This window comes from Vombatus ursinus, unplaced genomic scaffold, assembly GCF_900497805.2.
Source record: "Vombatus ursinus unplaced genomic scaffold, bare-nosed wombat genome assembly UNPS02010461.1, whole genome shotgun sequence".
In the NCBI taxonomy this organism is placed as follows: domain Eukaryota; kingdom Metazoa; phylum Chordata; class Mammalia; order Diprotodontia; family Vombatidae; genus Vombatus; species Vombatus ursinus.
In genome coordinates, this window is record NW_020950239.1 from 12,312,364 (window position 1) to 12,337,356 (window position 24,993).

General features: G+C 39.0%; 1 protein-coding gene across 4 annotated transcripts in view; it reads left to right on the forward strand.

The window, feature by feature from the left end:
* The window catches only part of BMP2K (BMP2 inducible kinase), a 122,516-nt gene that overhangs the window by 69,715 nt on the left and 27,808 nt on the right, over positions 1-24,993 (forward strand). For 3 of the 4 annotated variants that reach the window (XR_003568474.1, XR_003568475.1, XM_027854613.1), the window contains exons 10-15: positions 3,677-3,837; positions 5,840-6,021; positions 9,331-9,423; positions 10,421-10,608; positions 12,837-12,991; positions 21,386-21,496. Coding sequence is in view for 2 of the 4 variants with exons in the window: in XM_027854613.1 (XP_027710414.1) it covers positions 3,677-3,837; positions 5,840-6,021; positions 9,331-9,423; positions 10,421-10,608; positions 12,837-12,991; positions 21,386-21,496 (890 nt within the window). In the remaining 2 variants the exon portion in view is untranslated. The remainder of the gene's footprint in view (positions 1-3,676; positions 3,838-5,839; positions 6,022-9,330; positions 9,424-10,420; positions 10,609-12,836; positions 12,992-21,385; positions 21,497-24,993) is intronic. The other variant, XM_027854614.1, reaches the window with a different exon arrangement.

Here is a 24,993-nt window from a genome sequence, read left to right on the forward strand (position 1 = left end):
TTCTTAGAAACTCTTAAAACACAAAGAAAGTGCTTTGAAAGGGCCCATGAATTTAAAATAATTTAAATTTTTTAATTTAAATAATTTAGGTATTTAAATTTCAGCTACTGTTAATATTATGTTTCAGTTGTATCTCCCTATTCTTCCTCTACATAAAACCTACTCTAGCTTAACTGGTATGCTTCTCCTTTTGTCCTTCCCCCGTTATGTTCTTCTATTTTCTGTCAAAATTATACCAGTCTTTTTAAGGCCCAGCTCAAATCCACCTCCCCTATGAAGATTTTCTGAAGTAAGCCAGGTGAAGAAATATTTTCCTCCTTTAAACTTTCTAGTATACGCTGTCTATCTCTTTTTTGCTACCTGTTTCTTATACTGTTTTGTAATTTATTGTGGAATGTACTTATATTCATTGTACCCCCTGAGTTGTAAACTCATGAAGCATTGGGATTGATGCTGCCTTATAGCCATGGCACCTCGCGTAGTCCTGTAGGACTGTGTGGATGTGCGATTTTTATTAATGCTTAAACAAAACTAAATGGCAATATGCATAAGCTTCTTGATGTGAAAAGATTGGGTTGTAATAATTTTGAAAAAAAATCATGTGTAAAACTAGAATTACAAACAGATTTGTACGTGCAAAAAAATTAGAAGATTTTGTCATTTTTATCTTACGCAAGAGAACATTGTAATAGAGCTCCCTCTTGTGGTGTGTACAGAGATTAAGGAAAGATTGAGAGATTGTCAGATATTTTGCCTTAGGCTGTAGATAATAGTTGTTTCTGAAAAGTACAATGTAATCTGAACCTAGGAAATCAAATCGTATTTTACATTCAGCTCAACAAAGGAATCTTTTGGTGAATCCTTTGTAAAAATGAGTATAATCACCCTTTACTGTATTTTTTTTTGTAAATGAAGGTTTGTTTAAATAAAGCCAGGCATACATGCTGCAGATGACCTTGATTTTTTTAAGAAAGGGGACTATTAAAATGAAAAAACAAATATCTTTACATTCAAAAGCTTCTATCCTGTCTTGTGCCATATGCTTTACAGCATATTATTCCAACCATTTTGCAATTCACTTTAGGAGCCTGAAAATAACAAAGAATGAAGGATAGTACTAAGGGGGTCTATCAGAAGTCGCACTGGTAATTTCTGTCAACTTTCTCATGTTACTCTGAGGAAGATCTAAAGCTGGAAGTAGAAATGGCGTTGTGGTTCAGTCTGATGCAGTGTTGACATCTTATGTTTCAGTCAGTCGAGGGCTGGGTCTTAACTTTATTTGTTCCTCTAAGCTGTGGTCTTCAGGGCTGATTTTAGTGCTGAGATTGTGACTAACGCAGGATATGCTCTCAGGTTTAGGTACCTAGAAAGATAAAAATGAAAAGAGAGAGAGAGTAGTAGTAATTGAGGGGATTAGGAAAGGATTAACATTACATTGGCACTTGAGCCTTGAAGGGAATTATCAATTTTGAGAGGCAAAGGTGAAAAGAGAGTATGTGTTTCATGCGCTGAGGACAGCCTGTGCAAAAGCACTGAGGTAGCTGATGAGACCTGGAGGTCACAGGACAGCCAGAAAAACCAGGTTGTCAGGAATAAAGAATGCATTAAGGGGAGCCATCTGCAATAATTCTGGAAAGGTATGTGGAAGCCACATTGTTGAGGTCTTGAAATGCCAGGTGGAAAAGTTTGTATTTTGATTCTGGAGACATTGAAAGCTATTAAGATTTTTGAACAGACTAATTAAGTGGTCAGACCCGTGTCTTTGGGATGCTAATTTTGCAGTAGTGAGGCGCATAGCCTGGAAGCTATCAAAATAGTCCATGTGAAAAGTGATAGGGACCTGAACCATGGTGGCATCTGTGGGTGGAGAGGGATGGAAGCCAGGCCCTGGAAGTCCTGCTGAAAAGAATTGACAGATTGATTTGATATTGGAAGCCAGAGTCAAGGATGAGTCCAGAGTTGTAGAGCTGGTGTCTAGAAGGAGCATAGGGTCCCAGATCTCTAGATCCAAATGAAATGAGTAGCCAAGTATCCGCACTCTGTGGTTTCCTTGCCTAAAGTCACACAGACAGTGAGTACCAGAGCTGAGGTCTGAGTGCACGCCTGATTATAACACATTTAGCTCTCTTTCTTCTGAACTGTATGCCTCCCAGGAGTGGCTGACTTTTTCATTCTGCTACTTTGAATGATTTGAGCTCTAGTCATTGCCTACAGTGTTCTCCAGAAATGTTCTGATGAACTAAGAACTCCACAAAAAGTACTGTTGAACAAAGATATTTATTAGATCATTCATTCTGGCTAGCTGCTGAAAAGGTTTGTTCAAAAATATGTGTACTCTTGAGAATATTCAGAACTCTACTGTCCGTTTCAACAAGCATAGTAAAGTACATGTGGATCTTTGCTTCCTATACATTCAGAGAAATTCTTCAGGGAATGGTTTCCTGTTTTCTCAATCTAAGCTTAGCTAATGTTTCCCCTAAAGCTGTACTTGTCCAGTTGTTCTCATTGATCTGGGGGTCAGGACACTAGCTGAAGCCCCAGTTCTGCCACTCACCAGCTTTGTGACCCTGGGTGAATTCGTTGTGCTTCATGTTTTTCTTTTGTAAAATGGGGATAATATTTGCACATTCAGCAGAAAAAGGAAAATTTGGAGCATAATAGGGTTTAGAGAGGAAGGTGATCTTTTTATTGGATTTACCAAGCTTGAGTAGCTGACAGCATATCAAGGTGAGGATGGCCAGCAGACAGCTGGTGGTACAAATCTGGAGTTCAGGAGAGAAATTGGCACTGGGTAGATCTCTTGAGATATGTGTATCTTGAAATGATAATTGATTGAGAGGGTCTCTTGTTGCTTCAGCTTGGCTGGTTGATGTGAACACCTTTCATTGCTATCCCTGGCAATGGATTGAAGTGGAATAAATGAATGGATGAATGAAAAATCCATTTTTTAAAAGCCGGTGCTGTTCGGCAAGTGCTATATTGAGTACTAGAGATAGAAATAGAAAAAGCACGACTGTCCCTGCCCTCAAGGAACTCACTCTAATTTCAAGAAACAACAAATAAAAGAAAATTGAGGTATAGGGTAGGTAAAAACACCTCAAAACCAAGTGGTAAGGCAGATGGTAAGTCCCAGGATAACTTATGTTTCATCATTAAGTCAGGCAACAGTATTAGGGATCTGCCAGAGGGTAGATGTAGGGCAGATACCAATGCCTAGTCTAGTGTTCTGCCATCTCACCAGGAGTAGAGCTGATGACTTCTTTCTCTCTTAAGATGTTGATAGTTTTTGGGCTCCCTGGCTGGGGGAGAAAGGGCTAAAAGAAGCAGACAAGAGAGGAGGACATCTCTGGTGGTGGTGGTGGGTCCTCTTGTTAACCCTCCATCCCTCATGGGTTCAGGAGGATGGGATAGAGAGAAGTAAGTCTACCCTTCTGGCTTCCTCTTTTGCCCGTGGTCCTGACAGTTGGTCTACGGGATGCAGATAGATAACTTTAGTTTCCTTTTCTTTATTTTATATTCCTACTAATTGAAACCCTGAAACAAGTGATCCTCCAGTTAGGTGATCTTTGTGGTTGTCATCTGTACCATTAGTGGAGAAATGTGTAAATAAGTAATAATTTCAGTAATATTCAGACACATTGTAATATGTGAAATTAAATTTATTTTTCTCTTTTAGAATAACAGATACCATTGGACCAACAGAAACCTCAATTGCCCCAAGACAGAGACCAAAGGCTAATTCAAGCACTGCCGCTCCTAGTGTGCTGGCGATTCAGAGCTCAGCCACACCAGTTAAAGTACCTGTTCCTGGTGAAATTGGTAACCATAGGCTGAAAGGTATGTGGCTTTCCCCGGGGGATTGAATAATCAGCTTTATACAGAGATAGGTCATTGGATTTCATATTTAAAGCCAGATGTGAGGATATTTTAAGAAGTGTGTCTGTCTGATTGCGAGCCTTCTCGTCTACTCAGGTTCATTAACCAGTATCAGCGTAGTGACAAGGTTGAGAATGGAGCTACCTGGCCAGAGGACCGGCTCCTTTCTCATCTCCACCTTGGCTCCAGAGACATGGCATAAGAGATCCCGTAGTGCCACGGGAATCGGACTGGCTTCTGAGTGTTTTCAGTGCTAAATTATTCTTTTTTAAAAGGACTTACCCCAGTTGTTCATAATTTATATGCTGTTCCATTGCCAAAGTGGGTAGTGAATGTTGTTTCGTAGTCACTTGTGCTAAATAAATAGCGTAATGTAACTTATTTTTATCCTTAGGATATTAGCTCTAGTGCTGCAGAATGACCTGAGAGTTAGGCTGTCACTGAAGTATCATTTTCCTCATTTACTATAAATGGCACCAAGTGAGCATTAGCATCTTTCATATTTTGCTTAGCTGTGTAGCCACTCTGTCACCGTCCCTAACTTCCTTCCCTGTGCTTCTGTAGCTGATTGAGGAAAGTGGTAAAGGTATGGAAAAGGTGATATAGCTGTATATATTATACAGTAGCTACAGCTACTTTACTAAGCATATTCACTGGCATTTTGTAACTGAAATAACTTGTTGCCTTTTCAGAAACTAATTCTTATGCAGTTATTTGTTCCCATTAAAACTATTAAGTTGTCATTATATGAACATTGATATTTTTTATCTTTCAGGGAAGTAGATAAAGGAAAGCAATTTAGAGTATCATGATTATTCTGTACCTAATAAGAGGAGATTTTAAAATGTTATGTCCTTTGGGAGTCAGTTTTAAATGCTCCAGTAGCTATATATTTATGAATTTTAAAGCCTATCTTCCAAAGAGGATAACTGTGAGGCAGTACAATAGCGATTATCAGCTGGCTTTTTGTTTATTTGAAACTATACTTGAGTTTCTGTTTAGAAATGTTTTTCTTAAATTAATCTTGAGTATGAATTAGTATTTTTTAGCATAGTATTCTTTTGTTTTTTATAAACAGAAATTCCTGTTCTTTAATCTGATTTTTATTCTGTTGCCAAGGCTACATAATGAATTTCACAACAAGCCTTTTAAAAAATACTTTTGGAGTTGAATTTTCTCTGTTTTTCTTTTTGTGTAAGAAAATGTTCCCTCCAACTTATTTTTTAAAAAGGCCTTCAGAAAATATATATTTACTCTAGAATCTTTGCACTTTTAAAACGTGTAACTTTATATTTTCAAAATGATGAGTTGGGGTTTGGGTTATTAGCCTTTGCCTTTGTCACTGAACCATACAAAAGACTATAGGAGTGTGAGATTGGGTCAAGAGGTCTAGAAACATTCTAAGCCCTGCCAGTAGCAAAGGCTGTGCTTTTGAACAAACTCTTGAAACTCTGTATCTTTAGAAAATGCCAGGACCAAGTTTGCCAGCCTATGTAAGGTTTCTTTTCTTTTCTCCTCTCCTCTCCTCTCTTTTCCTCTCCTTTCCTGTCCTGCCCTGTCCTGTCCTTTCTTCTGTGAAGAAGTTCACTGGTTGTTGCTGGGGTTTGAGAAAATCCTCAAAAGACATTTTTGTGACCCAAGAATTTGAGCCTTGTTTATCTCCAGCCACCAAGAGGTTCTAACTAGGCATGTAGTTTGACATTGTGCAAGTGTGAAAATTGTTTTTAATACTTACTCAAGAAGACAATGAGTTTGAAGACTTAGCGCTCCAGTAGTCTCTCCATTGATCGTCAGTCTCATTTATTGTAGAAAATGTCTTTAGCTGCAGCTCCAATAATTGGGTGTTTAGGGGGATATAGGACAAGGACAAGAATTCCACCAAATGAGGAGTGGAGGCAAGATGGAGGGAGGGTCTGTGTATGTTTGAAACAAGTTAACAAATGCCTTTGGAAATATGTTTTAGGAACGTTGAAACTTGGAAACAGTCAAGAGATGGTGTTGACTCAGGGTCAGCAGCCTCCCCAGCAACATAGAGTACTCCAACAGTTACAGCAGGGTGATTGGAGATTGCAACAGCTTCATCATGTACATCACCCTTACCATTACCAGCAACAGCAGTTATTTCAGGATGCGTATGTTCAGCAGGTAATAGACTTCTTGTTTTAGGATTTTCACTTATATTTAATATGTCAAGTTGGTTTATTTTGGTCAGAATGGTAGGTGCCTGTCTAGTTGTTGGTCGGTGCTTTGTACATTTAGTACATCAGAGGAGTTATTTTAAAAAGCAATCTGCATTTGGTTTGCGTTTCTTTGTATTTATTTTTAAAACTTCTGCCATCAGAACAGTGATGTTAGAACCAGCCTTTCTGGAGTGAGAGCCATATTAAATATTTCTCATACTCATAAGCCCTGTGGTTTTTATAAAAAACCCTACTTCATCTTGTTGTTAGTAGAAATGTATCTTAGCAAACAGGAGGATATGCTTCCTTTGGAGAGAAGATTAACGTGGTATGTGCATAGAAGCACCTTCTCATCCTCTGCTTTACTTAGCAGAACACTCAGCTTCCTAGTGAAAATAACATAGTATTTTGGTGGGGTTGTAATAATTCCTATCCAGAGCATCTGAAAGCTGATTGCGTCTGTGAGGCTGTATGTATTAGTAATTCTTTTTCAAACTTCCCTACCCGGCCCCCCCCCCAAAAGAAAAAAGTCTGACTTGTGCCCATATGAACTAGAAATGGGCAGAATAACAAATGGCCCAGGGCACAGGCAGAACATGGTGTTGGGAGGCGCAGAAGGAAATGGGATGGTGCTAGGGCAGATGATAACTTTTCTCTGGTGATTTTACATTTGTGTAGGGGAAAAAGGAGGGAGGGACTTTCAATGGCGTTGTTTGGTTCCCAGCATGACTCAGGTCAGGCTGGTGGTTCCAGATTGGAATGAAATGAGACACTTGTTGAACAGCTAATCTTTTTTTTTTCCCCTAAAAGGAAGTTTACTTAATAGCATAGAAAATATTCCAAAAAGTCAGTGATTTGAGCTTTATTCCCCAAGCTCTTTAAATCTCTAGGATAGTTTCATTGCGTTACGAGGAAAATCTCGCTTAGCCTGCATGAAAGGGTCATGACTAGATGTTCCTTCTATCACATGCCTGGTAGCAATATCTTTAGTGCCTTTCCCCACTTTAGGGCTGATAGAGGACAACCCTGACCTCAGAGATAAGAGAAACCTATCACACGCGGCATTCGAGGAAGAACATAGCAAGGCTAATGCAGAAAAAACCAGAAAAACATCCAGTGATGTAATATCCCCCTGAAGAGATAGCTGAGGAGAATGAGAGCAAGGAATCCCAGGCTATTCCTCTCCACTTCAGTTTCAGCTCCTAACGATCTGGTCCATGTTGGGGAAGAGGGCTGGAAAGAGGAAGTTGGTGGGTTGGGGCGGTTCACAGTGAAAGCAGTGATGACAATCAGGAACAGCACCAGGAAGGGACCATGGCACAGACAGTGCCATTTCCAGCACGGCCCTATTCCTTATCCTAGTCCAAAGTCATAATGTAGTTAACATCTTAAATGCTCTCTCTTTTGGGCCTTGAGTTGATACCAAGGCTCTCCTCATAATCCACTACCCACTCAGTATTCCCTGGCCCAGCAGCCAGAATTTCCCTCTCCTTTGACCTCTACTAGGGAGGTGGTGGTGATACCAAATCTTTTCCCTTTTAGAAGCTTCTGCTAGGGGATCTCTTCTGTGGGGGCATGGTAAAGATTCTCCCTCACCTTTATTCAGAGACTGAGAATTGTTATCAAGTAATTAAGGAATTGCCTTCCTACAAGGTAAAATATAATTCCTAATAGTGCTACAGAGAAAGTTCCCCTTTCCATATGTCTTTAGAAAGCAAGGTGTGTTTCTTCCCCCCCCCCGCCCACATGCACACACTCAGATATCCCAAGAAGAATACAAGGAGAAACCTTGCTGGTTTAGGAACATGTGAACTGTTTCTCATGGGTATATTAGGACCTGGATGCCCAGGCAACTTTTTGTAGGGGATAGAACGAGGAAGGTTTCTAGGCCTTTATCTTTTTTTTTTTTTTTTTTTTTTTTAATCTTCTTTTAGATTCTGGGTATCTTAGACCATAGGACCCCTGAAGTTGATTTATCTTTGGTGCATAATTTCTATTCTGGGCAGGTTTGAGAGGTTACGAGGATTGGAGAAAATGTCTAGTCTGCTCATGTGACTTGGACGTCCCTCCAGTAGCCTTAATCTTTATGTATTCCCTCTAAGAATACCCTCAATATATCCTGTATATCTTGTTTGTACGTAGTTGTTTGCATAGTGTCTCCCCGCATTGGACTGTGAGCTCCATGAGAGCAGGGGCTGTTGGTTTTTTGCCTTTCTTTGTCTCCCCTGCACTCAGCATGCAGTGGGCACTTGTTTTTTGCCTGATACAGACTCTGCATCCTAAGTGCCAAGTGCTTCAGCCCTGAATCACACCTGGGATCCAGAGCCCGGCATGCACCAGAGGAGAGGGGAATCACTTGTATTTCCTTAAGTGCTTGCTCTGCTCTCCTCAGCAGACCAGCTGGGGAGTGTTTGGCACATCTGTCCATGTCTTTGATTTGGGGGAGTTCCCCGAGTTTCTGAGGAAGTTTAGACGCTGCTGGCTGCTGGCAATTTGTACTCACGGGTCTCAACAGAGGCCCAGAGTCTGTATGGGGGAGGGGGCTATTCACTATCCTTCTTGCTCTCCTCACTCTCTAACTTGTCAGAGTCTGTCTTACACTGTGTCTCCTACAGCTGGACCCTGCACTCCAGACATGATCTGATAAGGACGGAGAACGGAGAGGCTGTCACTTGTGGGTTCCCACAACCCAAGATTGCATGACCAGCATGTCATACTGCTGACATATATTGACCTCACAGTCCCCAGATCCATTTCAGACCTCTTCTCTGTCCATGCCTCCCCTATTGTATACTTGGGATTGCTTTTTTTTTGTACCCAGCTGCAGAACTTTACCTTTATACTTTGTGAAATTCATCTTCTTCAATGTAGCCTATTGTTCTAACCTGACAGAGTGTCCTTTTGGATCCCACTCCCATCGCTTGTCTAAACTGTCATTCACAGCTTTGTGTCATCTTAACATTAGATGGACATAGACTCTATTTCTCTATCCAGTTCATTGTTAAAAGTGCTCAGCAGGACAGTTTGCTCATCTGCAAAAGAAATAACAATAGCTCCTACGTTACAGGGTCGTTGAAGGCTGACTGAGAACATAGGTAGTGTGCTCTGTAATCTTTCCAGCTTTACGTAAATGCTAGCTCTTACTGTTTTGTTTTTGTGTTCTCAGCTCCTAGTGCAGTGCCTGGCAAGGTGCTTAATAAATGTTTGTTGATGGATTGATTTGGAAACATTGATTAGTTGCCTGTTTTTGCTTATGTTTTCACTCTGGTCTCAGCAGGCAGTGCAGCAGCAGCAGATAGTCCAACAACAATTTTTAATGCATTCAATGTATCAACAGCAGTCTTCTGCATCCCAGTACCCTGCAATGGTGAGTGAGTGTTGTGTGGTTTCTAGGAATTCTTTTTAAACATGATAGATTGTAATTATGTATGCTTTTTGAAAGGTATAAATCAAGATCTTAGAATTCACCATAGTTGGTTTTTTTTTTTTTAGTATCTTCCAACTATTTATTTTTTTTTCCTTAATAGTGTTTTTTCCAATTACAGGTAAAGATAATTTTCAACATTCATTTTTGTAAAATTTGGAGTTCTACATTTTTCTTTTCCTCACTCCTTTCTCCCCTCCCTAAGACAGCAAGCGATCTGATATAGGATACACATGTACAATCATGTTAAGAAGATTTCCACATTAGTTATGTTGTGAAAGAAGAATCATAACAAAAGGGAAAAGCCACGAGAAAGAAAAACCAAAAAACAAGAAAAAAGTGAAAACAGTCTGCTTCACTCTGCATTCAGACTCTGTAGTTCTTTCTCTGAATGTAACAAATTCAGGATAGTTATTTGGCAAGGATGCTTTTCCCAAAACAACACCAACAATTAAAAAAAGGCATTTCCTTAAATGTGATTTAATTATCTGAATTTGACACATGAAATTTGAATATGAGGTAACCAGTAAGCTGTATGTAATTATTGCAGTTTTCTTATGGCAAAGGACCACACTTACAGGTTCTTTGATATTTGCGTGCTGCTTTGATGAACTCCTGAAATCCTTAGGTACGAAGACAAAGGAAAGTGTCTTTGTTTCAGAGCATAATTTGATCTTTTCCAACTCCTGCGTGAGCTGGTTATTCCCTTTTGTTACTGTTTGGCTCGGTTGTATTGAGTGGCCCAGGCATTCCATTGGCGGCACTTAGGACTGATTTTCTTCCCTGAAGCCCCCCAGGAGTAAACCTTCACCAAGTACAGCTTCTCAGGGTCCTGATCTCCTGGGTTAGTTAGGGTGGTCACAAGTCGTGGAACCTTATCCAAGGCCTTAGTTAATGGCCGGAACATTGGTGTGTTTGTGACTGCACGTCTTTCTTTCAGATGCAGCAGTATCAGCAGACTCTGTTCCAGCAGCAGATGCTTGCGCAGCAGCAGCAGCAGCAGCAGCAGCAGCCTTCCCCGGAGTATCTCCCCTCCCCTCAAGAGTTCTCCCCAGCCTTAGCTTCCTGCCCTTCATCTCTTCCTTCCCAGGTTGGAGCCATAATAGACTCTTCTTACAGTGCCAATAGGCAAGTATTTTCCTGATAGTAAGTTTATTTGGAGGTAACCTTAAAACATTGCTTCTACTGAGTGATACAAGGCAGTTTCTAGAGCGTGCTTATCTCCTAGAACATTTCCCTTTCCCTTTCTGCCTTTCTTAAGTCTGTTATGAGTGGCAGTTGTAAACAGGGCCTAACTGTCCCTGCCACCACCTTGGCATTCAAGACTTACAGAAGTGACTCATGTACAATGCAGACCACAGAATTCCAAAAAGAAAATGGAACACGAGCAAAAACCTACCACCTTAAGAAAAAAAAACTGCAACAGCAAAACTTCACTAGTTAAAAGCATGCTTGTTTTCCATCCTAAATTATAGATTATCTATTTAATTTCACCTTGTTTATTCCTTAACCTAATTTTTCAGGGTAAGTTTGTTTTGAATTCTTATCTCAGTTTCATTGTTTATGTTTACCCATGCTAATTTGGTGTTGAGTATTAAACTGGCGTAGACTTTTCCTGCTGTCATCCAACTCTTTGCTATTAAGCTTTTCTCAAAAGTTTCTGTTTCCAGACCTCATTTGCACATGTGTATATGTTTATTCACATGTTTTCTTTTAGAAAATGAGAAAAATCCATACAATCGAGGACATAGAGGACAACCAATCCAATCCAAAAATTTAGGGAGAATGAGAAAAATCCATACAATTGTTGTTGGTACCTAGAAAATTTAGGTGAATAGCTATGGAGATAAAAGACTGGTACAGTGCATTGCTGTCAATTCAGTTTAGCAAACCCTTAATACATGCCTCTTGTGCACAAAACCATCCCTTTTGTCCCAAGGAGGTCTTGGGGATACAGTGACAGAGGAAAGCTGCCCTTACCCTTGCCCTCAAAGAGTTTCTATTCTGTGGGAGGGGTACACTATAGGAAGATGGTCCATGAAGCAGCTGGAGGAATGAGAGGGGGCCACTGGCTCACTGAGGCCCCAGAATCTGGCTCTGAATCCCACCCACCATGTCTACTATCAGGGGGTCAGTGTTTATGGCCATGTGCCTCTTACCCATAATCCCAGTTCTAGAAGGATCAGTCAGCTCAGCTGAATCGGTCAGTCAATAGGAAGTATAAACTGAGTGTAAAGTGGTGCTTGGGTCAATTTGAGGGGATAAAGACAGGTGATACCACACAGAAACGTCTTGTCATTGTCTTAAATAATGAGCCACATCTCTGGACCTTGATGTACAGCACTGAATCCAGCCCAGAACTTAGCGATGGGAGAGTTCTAGCTAAGCCCCGGAGGGAGAAGCGCTCCCTCTCTCTTCCTCCTTCCCTCTCCCCCTCTCACAAAGAGCTTGGTATAGAAATGTAGGTTTTTCTTTATAAACATTACCTCATTTTATCTTTATGACAACCTTGAGAGATAGGTACTGTTATTATCCCCATTTATGAGGAAACTGAACCCGGTAGAGGTCTAGTGACTTGCCCAGGGTCACACAGCTGGTAAATGTCTACAGTAGGATTTGAACTTGGGTCTTCTTGACTCCAGGTCCAGTGCTCTATCCACTGAACCACTTACCTGACATTATTATTGAAGAGCCCAAAGTGCTAGTATTCATGTAAGTTATATCTGTTAATATTTACTACTAGTAGTAGTATGAAAATAGCTTTTGACTGCACAGACACGTTGAGGACCTGGTATAGAGTAATATTGTTAGCAGTCCTTTTGACTTTGTACACATGTATAGCCAAGGATTCTTGCATGTAGGGCAAAATTGTTTCAAGGTTTAGGGAGGAAGCAGAGACCGCAGCCTTTGATCCTGGAGAGCCCCCCCAGTATAAGTCTCCCACGCCAGGTCTCCTCTGCACTCTGACCCAGCTGGACCCAGGGAGAAGGAGCCGCAGCAGTGGTGCCCTCCCAGGGATGGGTCAAAGGGGCAGGCCAGGAAGAGCACATCCTCCATCTCCCTAGTGCACTGACATCTGAGGAGGGAGACATCTTCCCTCTAGTAGTGGACACTTGGGTCTTCCCTGTGGCCCCACAGTGTTCAGCCTAACTTCTGGAGGGGGTTGGGTATTCTCCACTCCCCCACCGTGTGTTTGTGTCCTGAGGGAAAGCCATAGTGGTCCTGTGTCACATGGGCTCTGGCTATGGGCTACCAGTTTTAAGATTGAAGACTGTTTTAAACTTTAACATTTAAGAGACAGGAGGATGCGTGTTGCAGCTTTTAATTTTCCCTTCCTCTTGCCTAATTGACTGTAGGTCAGTTCCTGATGCAGAAGCAGCTGCTACTTTCCCAAATCAAAGCCTCAATAACCCCCCTGACATGTCAGGCTGGAATCCATTTGGAGAGGACAATTTCTCTAAGCTAACGGAGGAGGAGCTCTTGGACAGAGAGTTTGACCTTCTGAGATCAAGTAAGGGATGCTTGAAGGCTTATTTGGCTTCTCAGTAAAGGAGCCTGTGGTTGGGCCCCATGGCTGGGCATGTGGGGAGTTCTTTCGGAGCGTTTGAGGGCAGCCTTGGGGGCCGCCTTCTCTCCTTTGTGTCCTTCATCCTTGCGTGTGGTGTCCAAGCACCGCTCCTTTGGTGTCAGTCTCAGAGAGCAGAAAGTTGTCTGGCTCTCTTAACTCTGAAATACTGCACATCATTTGTTAAAATGAGACTCTCAGTATGGAAACAATGTTCAGATATAACTAACAGGACACAAATTAGTTGCTTGCTTTATTAGTCATTTGCAGCTCTCTTTTATTGTACATCTGAATAGGAGATTCTGTGGGGGAGCAGGAGGGGAGGTTCTGAAATGCCCTTTGAAAATGCCTGAAAGAAAAATGGTCTACTACATTATGTTAATGTTTTGTAATGTCCTTTTGATGAGTGGCTACTTGTTCTGACATGGCAATAGTTAAATAAACTCCTTTCTTCTTCAAGTCAGACATCTCAATGGTTTTACTTACAATTATTTCCATATTTCTAAATCCTGATGCATTATTTTAGGTTTTACCCACATATAGGTGTCTTCTTACATGTATATATGTATGTACTTATAATTTTATAGGCAAGGTTATTTTGGGGGGGGTGTGGGGTAGGACATGGGTGGAAGGAGAATATTTGACTCCTTTTTTAAAAGCTGAGCCTGAATAGATGGCAAAGAAGGAGACACAGTCCTCCTCTGTGGTTTAATTTTTTTGATATCTTAGGACAGATAGACATCTTCCTACCAACAAGAATGAGATTACAGTCCCTAGTTTTTAGTTATTTCTCTTTGGCCCTTTGTCTCACATCAGAATTCCAAGTTAAGCTCTTTGCCGTGCTGCATTAGGTAGGTGCACCAAAAATGGCTAGACCAAGTGATCATCTTAGATCGAACAATTTGGAATGAAAATTTTTGTTGAATCATACTTTCTGTTTACTTGGTTAAAAACAGTGAAATTAACTGCAAAATGTAATTGAGAAAATGAATTCTATTCAGCAAAACAAAAATTTCTAAGCTACTATGGCAAAATCAGCACTATGCAACATTTTGAATTCTTAAGTAAAAAAAAAAATGACATGTTAAACACTTTTAAAATGTATACAGCTCCACACCAAGTGAGAATTCTTTAAAGCGGGGTTGGTAAACTACAGCCTTAGGGCCTTTGAGCTAAAATGAGGCTTACATTTTTAAATGAAGTAAAACTTTTTTCACATGTGTGAAAACTCTTCTTAGCTCTCTGGCTTTACAGAAACAGTGCCATCCATAGTTTCCCGACACCTGTTTTAAAGGAGATAAACTCTCACTGTTGGGGATATTTAAGTCATTATAGTGAAATTCAGGATCTAAAAGAAAAAATAAATGACCAGATTAGAATTCTTATTTCTGGCGTTTTGATACTAGTTTAAAACATTGTAGTGCTGGATTTTGTTGTTTTTTTTGGCAACCATATTTTGCAGTTTAGCAGTCAGTCTGCTTTTTAATGTTCCTATTGACAGTGTAGATTGGCTTATGATTATTAGTCTATATCACCATGTCACAACTTTGCTTCTTCTAGAACACTGGGAAATTTTATACACTCAGTTGGTCCTCTCACTTGTTATGAGCAAATATGGCATTTATGGGTCATGACACTAGGTGCTGGGCCTGGAGTCAGGAAGACCTGAGTTCAAATATGGCCTCAGACATTTAATAATTGTGTGACCCTAGACTAGTTATTTAACTGTGCCTCTGTTTCCGTAAAAGAAATTGGAGAAGGAAATGGCAAATTCCAATATCTCTGCCACGAAATCCCCAAATGGGGTCGTGAAGGGACATGATTGAAATGATTGAACAGTAGCAGCAACATCAAGGCATTTATGTCTACAAAATTGTATTTTGTAGTGTAAAGCCCAACCAAAATGTTTACCAAAGAGCTCGAATTCAACCATATATTGAATTGTTATTGTCAGGACTAGATAATTAATAATTCATAATTAATACTTCATTAACAAAGGTAACTAAGTTCCAAAAAGTATCTGCAGGTCAAATTTTTTTAATTCTCTCTTATGCTCAGAACATGGATCTGAATGAGAAAGTAAACAGAAAAGAATTCGGAGCCTGCCACATGCAGGTGAAGTAAACCATTCACATTTTATTCTGTGAGAGAAGACCTCAGACTTTGAATCCATGTTTATTAATGGATAGTTAGGACTTAAAAATCTTAGACACTTGCAACAGAGATCACAGGTTATGGCAATGGGGGAAATTATAATAGGCTGCAGAATGGTGACTGAATCATGGGGAAAAGTTTATATTTGGTGTGGCCTACTAAAGAAGAAAAACATCTAATCTATTAAAATTAGGTATTTCAATTTGAAATGGTTGCTGTTAACTGCAAAACTTTTTTTTTTTTTTGGGTTAGGTCATAGGGGTTAAGTGACTTGCCCAGGGTCACACAGCTAGTAAGTATTATGTGTCTGATTTGAACTGAGGTCCTCCTGACTCCAGGGCAGGTGCTCTATCCACTGCGCCACCTAGCTGCCCCGACTGCAAAACTTTTTAAAAATGAGATAATCATCACAGAACCTAGATATTCTGTGCATTATTTTACTTTGGAGGGATTCTAGATGTTTAAAAATGTAGCAATCACCTAATTATTAGGTTCTGACACGATATGTAAATTTTAAGTCATTATAGGAGCAGTAACATTGCCATATAATCTTTTTACCTTACAAATACCACAGTACCTGGAAAAATTAGTATATATACTATGTTTCCAAAGTATGGAAAAATTTCCTAAATTTAAAATAGTGATCTAACATCAGAACTGTAACATATACTTCAGTGCCAATACAGCTAATCTTAGTGATGCATCAAGATAATGCTTGATTATGTGTGGTTTAACAATCTTATACTAAGTTGGATTTGTCATTGCTTTTTGTTTCTAGCTTAATTTAAGTTTATCTAATTATAGGGTATACAACATTTGATCTATGCTTACTTGAGTTCAAAATAATTGAATTTATCTCACCGGTATAATTTTTTTTAAAATTAGAGCCTGTGTTTTTCATTGCCTTTTATTCAAGGACTTAGATTAAGTGAATTTATAGAAACCCAAAGATAAATAACAAATGCATTATCTCCCAAAGGAGCTAGATAGATGCTTTGGGAACAATCTTTTTTGAACTTAAAACTTATGTGAGTAGCTACAAATATTACTAGGAAACAATAGAGTGTCTTTTCACTTGTTTGTAGAGAATTTGGATTTTGATGTTGAAATCTATGTAATTAGACACACTGTGTAAATAATAAATTTGGTTAATCAAAAGTGCATGTACATGATAATTTTTTTTTTTTAGGCAATTGGGGTTAAGTGACTTGCCAGGGTCACACAGCTAGTAAGTGTTAAGTGTCCGAGGCCAGATTTGAACTCAGGTCCTCCTGACTGCAAGACTGGAGCTCTATCCACTGTGCCACCTACCTGCCCTTAGTACATGACATTTTAAAAAATGAAGTTAAATTACATAATTGCATTTTCCATAGAGATAATGAATGGAATATGTACAAGTACATGCTTATCTGTAGTTGGCTATTTTTGAAAAGATTTTCAGCTGTGAAAGTTTTATGTATGACTGGCTTCTGTTACTGATGTACAGTAGGATAGAACTATGCTAAAAATTTTAAATGTCAGTTATTAACTAAAACTTTTTATCCTTCCCATATTAAAACTTACTTATTCTTTAATTTAAAAAATGTTTGAAGTTGAAAGCAAAGATTTAAAAGGGCTGAGAAATGACAAATTACGTTTATAGCTGTACCTCTTAGTTATACACTAATTTTAATGTTTAGGTCATATATACAAACTTTGGAACTTGACTTTTTAATAATATTTTAGTTATCTAGGCAGACATTATGGAACATGTTGATCTTAATATTTGTAAAGTTATATTTGTATTTTTACATAGTCTGTTACAAATATTAAAAATCTTGAAAAGAAGTTGTTGTTTTTGTTCACCAAGACAAACTCTTTAAGTAAATGATTTCTTTGGTTAAGGAAAGTAACAAGATCTCTGATTTCTGGTATTTTAAAAATTATAGTTAGAGAGTTTCCCTAGTATTGGAGAAATTAATATGTGAAACTAGAACTATGTAAACAGATAAATGGATAGAGAGATTGGAGTTGGCATTTTGTAATACAGGTATGTTACCTTAATATTTAATTGAAGGTTCCTTTATATTTAAAGACAGTAAAACTCTGCTAGTGCTTTTAAGTTTGTTTTTAGAACATTAATTAAAGAGATGAAGAGAGGTATGTGATGGCGGGGGTAGAATAGTTAAATCATTAGGAGCTTATGTCAGTAAGACATGGGACTAAAGTATCTCAGGAATTAGGTTACTAAGAATGTGATTTAATTTACAAAAATTTAACCTTTGTATGTCTTAGGAAATGTTGTTGTTTTAGGTTATGTAGTTTGTGTATATAGCTGGTAAGCCGTTTTGTTGTATTGTGAAATATCATCTTGCTATACTACCATTACTCTTTCATGCCACTAGAGGAAGAAGAACACAAGTACTATTTAAAATGAACTTTTTTCTTCCTAAGCAGCAGCAGCTATAACCTTCAGCCCTGAAAATAGGTCCCAACAAGAGGACTGACCCTAAATCTTTTTTTTTTTTTTTTTTTTTGGTGAGGCAGTTGGGTTAAGTGACTTGCCCGGGGTCACACAGCTAGTAAGTATCAAGTGTCTGAGGCCGGATTTGAACTCAGGTCCTCCTGACTCCAAGGCCAGAGCTCTGTCTACTCTACCACCTAGCTGTGCCTGACTCTAATTCTAACCATGAAATCACAGGCCAGTTTTTAAAGATTTCACCAGCCTTCCTTCCCGCTCCAGAGCTGATAGGACAGGAGGCGACCTGAAGAGAGCGGGCTAGCTGGGCCCAGGGCCAGGGGCAGCAGTCTTCTCTCAGTATCCTCCACTCCTCCTGGACATTCACAAGCTCCTAGGCCAGCTGAGGACAGTGTGATGGAGGAGGAATCTATTTCAGATTAGGAAATAATTGCAGCAACTCTCAGATTTATGTGTTGGATTGTGCTGTCATGACCTCTTATAAAATTATGTGCAAAATGAAAATTTCCCTTTTAGGAATCAGTAGCTTGATATAATTGAAAAAAAAGCAGTGAACTTGGAATCCTAAGACTGGGATTGAAGCCTGCCACCACTTAGCGGTCATGTTACCTTGGGCAAGTCAATTGACCTGAGCCAGTTTCCTTTTCGGTAAAATGAGTACACTATTACCTACCTCAAAAAGTTGTGAAAATCATTTGAAGTAGTGTGTTTGTAAATCTGAAAAGGCTATATCAATGTAAACTTTTGATGAGGCTTTAATGAGTGGAGAGTTGGTAACCTTGCCTGGACAGCCACGGCCTTATTTTGTGCCAAAGTCGTTCCTTTGACATATCCTTGACTCCTCTATTTCCACTTGGGTCTATGATGACAGGCTTCTGCCCGCTCCTGAAATGCCAGTGGATTCTGAGACTTGAGACCAAAATGAGAGTTTGTTCATCAAAAATGCGGGGAATGGTTTTCTACTTATTCCTAATAATTATTGCTAGCGCTTGAAGGTTTGTGGAAGCCTTTACAGTTATTATCTTGTTGGGTCCTCACAAAATCCTTGTAAAACAGGTGTTTTATCCCTGTTTTACAGATGAGGAAACTGCAGTTGAGAAAGATTTCAGTGGCTAGGCCAGGGTCACATGGGCTTTAAGTATCTGGGGCAGGATTCAAACACTGGTCTTCTTGACTCCAGTGACGGGGCTTTATTCACTGTTTCACTTAGCCGCCTCAGAATAGAGGTGAGAGAAGATTAATTTGATTATTTGTGTTTTTTAAAATTATTCATTTATTATTATTATTTTGGAGCCAGGCCTTAATTTGTATAGTTGCAGGGAATTCCCCCTACCATTGCAGAATACCTGCTTTTTTAGATAGTCTTAGAGCTGAGTTACTTAACCTGTAGTCCATTAAATTTATTTATTTTTTTAATCTTTTGATGACTGTTTCAACAAATGGCTTCCTTTGTAATCTTATGTATTTTGTGCATTAATAATCATTATTCTGAGAAGGGGTCCTTAGGCTTCACCAGACTGCTGCCAAAGGAATTTCATAATACACACAGAAAGGCTGAGAACCTTGTTACCTGGATCACTGGAGTGACCTGTTCAGGATCACATAGCCAAGTGTGTTAGAGGCGGGATTGGAACCCAGTTCTTCTTGTCTTCAAGGCTATCTCCACATAAACTACATCTCTTATAAATTGAAGATTATCCTTAAATAGTGTTAAATAAATAAAAAGCAAAAATTAAATCCTTATTTTTCATAGTAGAGCAAGCATTTGTCACATTTATTCTGAGATAAGTTACAGGTTATTCTCAGATCTTAGTTTACGGCTTCTGTTAACAACTGAAAAAAGTACTCACTTTTTATTATATTCTATAGCATTGGATAACAAAAAATGACGTACTTCTTAGACCTGGTCAAGTTTATTTTTTTCCCTCCTCTGGTGGGAGTAAGGAAAAATGGTATCACTACTGTTCTCTAGCATAACAGTTCTTGAATTTTTTTGGTCTCAGGACCCTTTTACACTCTTAAAAATTATCAAGAACCTCAGGAGCTTTTGTTTATGTGAGTTTTCTCTATCAGAATTGTCTAGTATTTATTAGAAATTAAAACTGGTAAATTAAAAATTTTTATTAGTGTGTTAAAATAATCTTATTACATGTTAACTTAAAGGCTTTTTTAATGAAAAACAAGCATTTTCCAAAAGAAAAATAATTAATTAGAAAAATGGCATTATTTTACACTTTTGTTTTCAAAACTTTCTCATGCTTAATAGAGTGTAGCTTGATTCTCATGTCTGCAGCAACATTCATTGTATTTTAATATGGTTTGGTTGAAGCATAGGAAGAAAATCTAGCCTCACACAGACATTTAGTTGGAAAAATGAAAAGTATTTCAATAAGCAAATAATGTCTTTATTATTATGAAAATAGTTTTGAACTCACAGACCCCTTGAAAGTACCTTGGGAACCCCCCAGGATTTGACAACCACACTTAGAGATCTGTTCCTTTAGCATATTGAGTGTACCTCAATAGAAATACACAGGGCACAAATTTAGAAAATAAATTAACTCAGCTAATTTGTACAACCCAGAAATGGATACTGCAAATTTAGCTGTAGGCTTAAAAGCTAACTTCTAACAGATTTTTATTAATATTATTAGCATGATTCCACAGGGACATTTAAAACCCTTTCAGGATTTTGCAGGATGCCAAGACATGTTTCTTATCTCTTTAACTTCTTACTTAAAACCTTGACCTTCACTGGTAAGTTTGTCACATTGGTGAATCTGCATCTCTCTGGATCTAGAGTAGCTTAAAGTGCCTGCCGGAAGCGCACAGCTGCATTTCTGTGGGAAGCACGAAGTAGAAGCTGTGATGTGGAGGTGAAAGGAAACTGTGGTGCCAAGCATCTCTGTCTGGTTCAGAATATTCAGGAAGAGGGAAGAACGAGCAGCCAACCATTCCAGTAGAAGAGACATTAAAGCAAGGCAGCGTTGGTGCCCTGTGCCCACTGTGTGTAGATCACTTTACTAGGGGCCGCAGACAAGGAGGGGACTGACGAAGGGTAGTGAATGATGATGCGCGCCCTGTAGAGCACATCCTGCTTGTCCTGAAAGAACCTGGAGTAGAATTGGGGGCACCAAAACATATACTAGTGAAATGAATGACATATCCAGGCACTAAGTGCAAAATAATTTAATTCAAAGAATATTCGAATTAGAAGACAGGGCCTACCTACTTCATAGACTCTTGTACCATGTGATTTTTATTTATGTGATGCAGGGAGGAAGTTTTAATTTGATGTGATATTTCCAAATTTGTGTAATAATGAACTGCCATAATGGGATCCAGTGTGTTAGGAGTTAAAGAAATGTATCCAGAGACTTTGAATAAATAAGGTCATGAAACAGACAGACTTCTTCTGAGACAAGTTGTTTATTAAATCCATCTAGTGTACAGTAAAATAAATAGACTCAAGATTGTCCCCCAAATATCTAACAATGGATTTCTCGTGTATTCTGAGTCTGAAAAAATTATAATGTAGAATGTAAGCCCCCTGAGGGGTTAGGACTAATTACTTTTTGTGTCTTCATTCCCAGTGCCTGGCACATTGTAAGCACTTAATAAATACTTGTTGATTGATTGTATTTACTTAGCACTTATTTGAGAAAAGGACCGCCATTTTTGTTTTTATTTTATTTTATTTTTTATTCTGTTTCATTTTATTTTTACAGACAGGTTCGAGGAGAGAACATCCTCAGATAAGAATGTAGACCCACTTTCTGCTTCACAGAACCACCCTCCAGAAGATCCTTTTGGTTCTGTACCTTTCATTTCTCACCCAGGCAAGTTATGGTTGTAACCACATCGCTACCATTTTTAAAAATAAGTAAATTCGTTTAACTAAAGCAGTTTCAAATTGAATCAAATATATAGCTACTGTAAGTAGATTAGAACATTTTTTCAGCTTGACATTTTCATCCTTTTCATTTTAACATAGCATAGAGTACCATGGAGGTATTAACATATTCAGTTATGCCTTTGCCAGGATATGAAATGCTAATTTGCTTAACAGGGCCTGTACTCTTTCATTCATCCTTATTATTGAATCATGCTGAAAATGAAAAGTAAATGTCTGGGAAAACCATATTTTTGTTTTTAGATATATATATTCAGTGAGCCAGAAGGGATTCTCCTTGTGTCACCATCCTGAAGTCCATTCCCTGAGTTGAACATAAGAGAAGCCAACCCTTGTTCCTTTCTTGCAGTCTTTTTAATCTGTTTCAAGTTACAGAAACATTCAGTTTTCACTCATCTTTTATTTTTAGTTTGTTTGCTCACACTCATTTTTAAAAGTTACCCTCTTGTATGTTAAATGCCATTTGCAGTTTCAGTATTTGGGAAGTACAGTACTTTTTCTTTGCACATCAGTATATTCCAAAATCACAACTTACTTCTCTCTTCCACAGACATAAAAGGTGTTATCCAAATATTTGCTGAATTAATAAATTATTCAGTAAGCAATTTTGGTGGTATAGATGATAGAATCTCATCATCTGACAGGAATAAATTGTTTCTTAGTATTATCAATAAAACAAGATTGAAACTAGTTGAGGAAAATCCTCTGATTGGGAGAAACAATGCTATAAAAGATGGGTTATGTTTTTGCATAATATATCCAAATGAGTACATTCAGATTTCTCATTGTCTTGGGTTCCTTAAAGGGATGGGGACTGAACTTGGTATTTCAGTGCTTACAGGGAACTCCTAGGTGAGATAAAGCCCTTCACCAGTTCAGGTCAGCCCTTTCTCTGAATTGTCTGGAGCACTAGGAGGCTGCTGTTTGCCTGAGGTTATATGGCCAGAGCGTCAGCGTCAGGAGTTGAACACAGGTCTCCTGGTTGTGAGACTGGCTCTTTTATCCACATGTTTAAATCTGCATGTCATATATGTACTTGGGGAGAGTGAGGAGTACGGTTACTTTTATTACTCTTAAGAGTCCTTGGGGCCATGTATCATAGAAAATGATACTGTCACCCTAATATTTATCCATTTTGGGAATTCTTGAAAACATTGTTCTCTTTTTCTCTTTCCTCAAAGTCAACTTTTTGTATTGATGATAAAATTGATGTCAGAATATTAACAGAGGAAAAAAAATTACACTCTTAATTTACATCTTCATGAACACCATTGTTTGGGGAGCGGGAAGGGGGGGCAGCACAAAATGGGTGAGAGAGAGCACATTATTTTTAATTCAGAATAGTAGGTGTAAGCTCCCAAGACCGTAACTGTGCAGCTTAAATGCTGGGTACTCAGAATGGCAGTAGGAGTGCTTAGTCTTTTATCCCCTATGCTTCACGTGACTGCTCCAGCCTCCATAAATCTGCAGGAGTCCCAAACAGCCAGTTCTGGAGGCTTGGCCTCATCAATCCTAGAGCCTTCTCTGTGATTCTACCCCCAATTTATCCTGTCTGTGTCTTTTTTATACATAGTTGTTTGCATGTTGTCTTCCTCAGTGAACTGGGCAAGGCTAAGTTTTTTTGGCCCCCCTCCCCCCCCTTTTTTTCCCCATCTCCAGTGCTTACTTAAGACAGTGCTTGGCACAAAGTAGGCACGTAACAAAGGCTAGTTGACTGATTCTTAAAGTAGCCTGGAGAAATAAAACTAGTTTTAGGGATCTGAAGAACCAAAGCCTTTTTCTCAGAGTATAGGGCCTTTGGAAAAATAGTTTATTTAATTTGAACTTATTAAAAATTAGAATCTTAAATAACTTTAAAATGAATGTAGAGCAAAAACCAATTATCTCCTAAAGGATGGAAATCTGATTAGAAGGGAAGTTCTGAGTAGTATGTTGCAGTAGAATCTTAACACGACTATTTCTTTGGCCTTCCAGAAATATATATGTTTGAAATTTTGTTGTAGCTTTCCACTGAGTTATCTGTTTCTCGGAGGATTTGAAGGAGGCTGACCTGCTCCTCCAGGGTTGTCAGTGGTCTCTTAACTGCCAGATCTGGTGTCTTTCAGAGTCCTCTTCATACTGTTGCTTTACCTCATCTAGGCTGTTTTCCTGGTGCTGCTCACTTCATTCTTCCTGTGAAGTCATCTCGTTTGCAACTTTTTATGATTCGGTAAAATTGCATTACGTTCTTGTGCCGTGTCTTCAGTGTTCAGCCATTTCTCATTGATGGATAGTTCTTTTTTTTTCCTTTTAGTCTCCCTTTTAACAGCAGAGCCTTTGTTTTGCGTGCAGCTCTTCTTCCCTTCACCTCATGCTCCCTCTTAACCTTCTTTCCCTCTGTTCCTCCCCACCCCCCACTTCTCCATCCCCACTTGTTTCCCTTTCGGTTTGATATATTTCCAAATTGTGGATTCAACCCTTTTTCATTCATTTCTGGGCCCCCTCTACCTCCGTGTTTGTCTACAAGCACCTCAATTATGAGAAATGCCGATAGCCACCTCCTCCTTCCTCTTTACTATGCTAGTGTATTCCTTTTACCCTTCCTTCTCCTTTTCTTCTTCAAACCCTCAGAACAAGTTAATCCTCTCCCAGGACCTTTTTAAAAGGAAAAACAAAACAATACAACTCTCAATAAATGCTTTCTGAAGACATTTAAGATTTTAAAGGGACATGTATGTCTTCTCCCCCATTAGAATTGTTAGCACCACATCATCATACAGCTTCTTCCAATTTTTCAAATACCTTGACCTTTCTAGATTTCTCTTGTATTTGCATCTCAGAATTTTTACTTGGCTCTGGTCTTTTTATCAGAAATCCTAGAAAGTTCTCTATTCCATTAAAGGTTCATTCTCTCCCCATCCACAAGTGGGATGACAGTCAGCTTTGTAAGTTTGCCGCACTTTTCTGATGACTTCCCAGTTTCTTCCACGATTTAAATTTTTTCTGATGCAAGATCATTGCTTCTTGGTGTTCCTGTAGAAAATTCACTTTTTTCCTTTGAGGCTCTGCTTGCAGTTGTTATGGAGTTTATATAATCCTTTTGGGGAGATTTGCATTAATCTTTGATACTGGTCCTTGTTAGTTGCTGAGTTTCAGCTTTGTGTCTAGGCCAAGTTCTGCACCCTGCTGGGATTTTGGGTGAGATGGCTGGCTCCGCTTGGTTTATGCCCCCACCTCCACCTTAGACCTCCCTAGATCTTTTACGTTCAGAGTGGTGGATTTTTAGGGCCATTTCTGGTGTCTGAGAATAGATTATTAGGCATCTCAGGTCAATCAGCAAGCCTTTATTAACTACTTATTCTAAGATAGGTACTGTGGCAATACAAATACAAGCAAAACAAAAATGGTCCCTGCCCTGGAGCTTGCATTCTAATGGGGGAAGAG